The sequence below is a fragment of the Sinocyclocheilus anshuiensis genome, unplaced genomic scaffold (genome assembly GCF_001515605.1).
Source record: "Sinocyclocheilus anshuiensis isolate Anshui unplaced genomic scaffold, SAMN03320099.WGS_v1.1 scaffold164, whole genome shotgun sequence".
Classification (NCBI taxonomy): domain Eukaryota; kingdom Metazoa; phylum Chordata; class Actinopteri; order Cypriniformes; family Cyprinidae; genus Sinocyclocheilus; species Sinocyclocheilus anshuiensis.
Window position 1 is genome coordinate 64,363 of NW_015557128.1, and position 4,266 is coordinate 68,628.

Consider the following 4,266-nt stretch of genomic DNA (forward strand, 5'->3'; position numbering starts at 1 on the left):
GTTTCCGCGTTCGTCACTTCTGAGCGGCGCATGCGCAACGCTGAACTCATACGTCATCCGCCCGGAGCTGCTTCTGTGTAGGACTGTTGACGCAAGCTACATTAAAGTGATTATTACGTTTTAAATATGGATATTTTTCTTACAAAAACGCATCGATTCGCTACAGGGGGTCTTTGTTCACCCCCTCGGAGCCGTGTGAGACATTTTTTATGGATGGGCGCTTTTTATTTAACTTCTTTTGGACTGATGCATGCAACACCCGCTGAGTGCCATTAAACAGCTTGAAAGATCAAAGACAATTTTTAATATAACTCCGACTGGATTCATCTGAAAGAAGAAAGTCATATACACCTAGGATGGCTCTGGGGTGAGTAAAACACAGCCTAATTTTCATTTTTGGGTGAACTAACTCTTTAATATCAGGCCATACATTATACAAATCTCACAGAGCAACAAATGTGATTAAAGGAAACAGTATCATTTAACATGCCTAGTCTTGCTTTACATTGGAATTATGTCAGTGTTTCTGCACAAATGAGAAAAATGAAACCTGCTTTACATACATATCCATACAACAGCAGGAATGACAACAAAGATTTATGGAATATATAAACTCAGATGCATGTCAGAAAAGCCACAACAGGACGTGTTTACTCTAATTATAGTAAATGAAGTGTAGAAAGGCTAATTGTTAGGTGTCAGGGGTCCCAAAACACTAGCAGCACATAATTATTTTATCTTCTTTATGTTCAAATACATGTCAAACACTTGACCAAATATGGTTAGCTGGTCTTATCTGGTTTAACAGGTCTCCCAGCCAGACCAGTTAGCAAGTCCCCCTCTAAAACCAGCCAATCTGACCAGAAGAAACCAACAATCAGGTGACCAACTAAGACCAGCAAACCAGTTTAGGCTGTTTTTTTTTCCACAAGCACAGCATATTATTACTGACATATATAACTGACACAAAAGACGTTGATCGTCACACCAGAAGAAGTTGACCAGAGTTTGCAATCGGAAATTCCGATTCGGAATATGTTCTAAAATGAAAAGGCCATGTACCACGAAATAATGGCCTGAAAATACATATTTCTATTGAGTTATCATCGCTGGGTGCACGCCATATTGTACAGCGCAGCATCATCGACTAGTGCAACCCGACTCCAAGAGAATAACTCTTTTGAATTTCTTTGATTCTTAGCACATCAAACGCAAACAGCACAATTAATAGCCATCACAACAAATAATGAGTCTCATGAGTCGACTTGTTTCTTTAAATGAATCATTTAAAAATATTCAGATGTCTGAATCAGTCTGAGGAATCATATGAATTAACTCACTGGATCGTTCATCAAGTTACAATCACGTTCAGTGATGTAATAATAATAATAATAACAATAATAATGTAAAAGAAGATAAAACTAACAGAAACAGTACATAACAGTTAGTCATTTTTAGAATTTTAAGAACTGAGACATGAGTGTGAATTTGAATTGAATTGGCCACATCCTACGTTAAGTTGAACTGGAACTTTGACTGGAATGAATGCGACCGACAAGTGTAGACGATACACGATGACTTTTTTGAACCGGTTCTATTTAGTGAATCAAAAACATACAGCGCAACCAATAACCAGTGCCAAAAAAAAAAAAAAAACCTGAGCCAGCCCTTTAAATGAAACTACTAAAACAGTAGTTACTGTAGCTACCGTTTGAATCAGTCTAACGGATCCTCTAAATGCACACACTGACCCCTACAACATTAAGTTACACTCATTTTCAAGCTTATATTATTAATTGGCTGTGTGAAAATGTATGATATTTAATGATTTTGTAATCTACTAATGGACAATAAAACTAAAATATGCACAAATTAATCAGAATCAAGACAAGTCAAAATGAAAGCTTGTGAATTGAAATGGGATCAAATCTGTATACCCAAATGTGTAAAAAAGGACTCTGCTATGTAGTTGGCTAGTTCTATGCTGGATAAGTGTTAGTAGCTTATAACTTTTCCTGCACTAATTTTAAGTAAAAAAACAAACAAACTGTGGAATGGATTTAAACATGTTAAAAATGAATACATGTAGCTGAATATACCCTTATTGGTAGCTGAAGCCAAAATAATGAATACACAAATACTCTAGTCTCAGCCTCAGACGTCACACCATGGACCGTTGGCTGAATGTCTGATGCATACGGCACACAAAATTGGAAACACTTCGGGAGTTTCGAAGTCGTCATCGGATTGGTTGAATTATACAGGATTTCTGGGAGACATGCGTGTCGCATTCTTTAACTTTCTGCCTGGAAACAAATAAGCCATGACGCCAAACCCCCTCATGTTAGAAGAAAGCCTGTGATACTGAGCGCTTATCAGGGTCAACTAAACGCTGGATTTTTAAAAGTATGTGAAATATTTAAAGTTTGTGGCATAGAATCTTTAAAATATGCCCAAGAGTTTTACACAAGAGTTTTGTTATTGTGGGGACATTTCCACGCCCCTAAACATGACGCGGCACAAACCGAAACCTGATTGGTTGCTTTATCTGTCAGTCATATGGCCTCTTGGGCGGTCCTTGCCATTCAAAGCGGCCAAGGTTCCCAGACCTTCTGCCGTCAGTCTGAAAGTCTGGCTATGCGAGACTACAAATACTCAGTTTGCTGGAATGAGTAGAATTTGAGCAGTTCTGGAAATTTGTGGAGAATTTTGTGTGGGCCTGCCTGTACATACAGTATGAGGACAGAATGAGTGATTGGAGACATCATACTTACAATCTGAGTTATGACTTTTTCCATGACGTTCGTGTCCTGTAGATTATAGAGGAATTTGGTGGCCGGTGTACTGGCCAGCAGTCTCAGGTTTGCTGTGTTGGCAGGTTCATTGGCGCTACGGGTGATGCCAATCGTGAAGACTTTCACACCCTGGTTCTTTGCATCAGCCATAGCAGAGACGATATCAGGGTTTCTGGGATGAAAAGACCCATCTGTGAGGAGCAGGGCAATCTTGATGCTTTCTGGGCTCGATTCTTCCACAAATATCTTGGTCATGTTGGTGATGGCGTAGGTGGTGAAAGTGCCGTGGCCGATGTAGACCATCGGTGTGATGCTGCTCTTGAAGTTCTGTGAGCCTTTCCACTGTTTGAGGGTCTGCTCGATAATGACGTGGCTGCTGTACTGAAGCAGGGCCGCTCTCCAGCTGAGTTTGCGATCTGTATCCAAGCGGATGCTATGGAGGCCTTCTATAATGTCCATAGTGAACTGTTTCTCCTGCTTGTGGTTGTCCTTGGCCGTCTCAGAGCTGTCCAGCAGGAAGGCCAACTCCAGACTGCAGTCCTCATCCAAGATGGCTGATGCCGCAGTGAGGGAAAAAAGAGAAAACAGTGTTAAAGAAAAGTTCAACTATTAAACATTTGGCTATAAATTTAAGAACTGACTCCCTTTTCATTTGATTGGAAATACAAAGGAAATTAATTAGTCCATAATACGTTTTGTGACAAAACATAAATACTTGAGTTATACTGACTAATTATTCATTTATTCCCTGTTATGTAGAATATGATTCAACATATTTCTCTTTACTAAGTTAAATATTGTCATAAATTTGCACAGCTATCAAAACCACAAAATGTTTTCACATTGTTTTTGGATTTATTAAAATAAAATTATAAAAATTCATGTATAACATAATCAAAATTTATATATAAATATATAATATTTTATAAAATATTGAGTAAATTAGATATATTACATATGAGTAAGTTAGATAAAGTAGATCATATTTTATACTATACTGAGTAAATTAGATAATTGTGGGAAATTAAATGTTCTATAAAATAAAAGTACATTTATGAAAATAATAAATAATAAAATATAATAGTCAATAATAAAATTGTGTGTGTGTGTGTTTCTGGAAATATATAATATGTTGTGCGTATGATAACATTCATAATGCATGAAGAAAAAATAAATATTTTATGAAATATTGAGTAAATAAGATATATTAGATATATTGTGTGAATTAGGTAAATTAGCTATATAATATTTTATAAAATGTTGAGTAAATTATATATAAGATATATGGAGTAAATTAGATACATTACATATATAATATTTTATAAAGTATTGAATAAATTAAATCATTGTTGGAAATTAAGTGATCTATAAAAATAAAAGTGAATTGATACACACACAAAATAATGGCCAGGAAATACATATTTCTAAGCAGGACACACACACACACACACACACACACACACACACACAC

General features: G+C 36.5%; 1 protein-coding gene across 1 annotated transcript in view; it reads right to left on the minus strand.

The window, feature by feature from the left end:
• LOC107677896 (collagen alpha-1(XXVIII) chain-like) overlaps nt 1–4,266 on the minus strand; it is a 39,787-nt gene that overhangs the window by 31,170 nt on the left and 4,351 nt on the right. Inside the window, exon 5 of the mRNA XM_016472963.1 lies at nt 2,775–3,349. Within this exon, the coding sequence (XP_016328449.1) occupies nt 2,775–3,349 (575 nt within the window). The remainder of the gene's footprint in view (nt 1–2,774; nt 3,350–4,266) is intronic.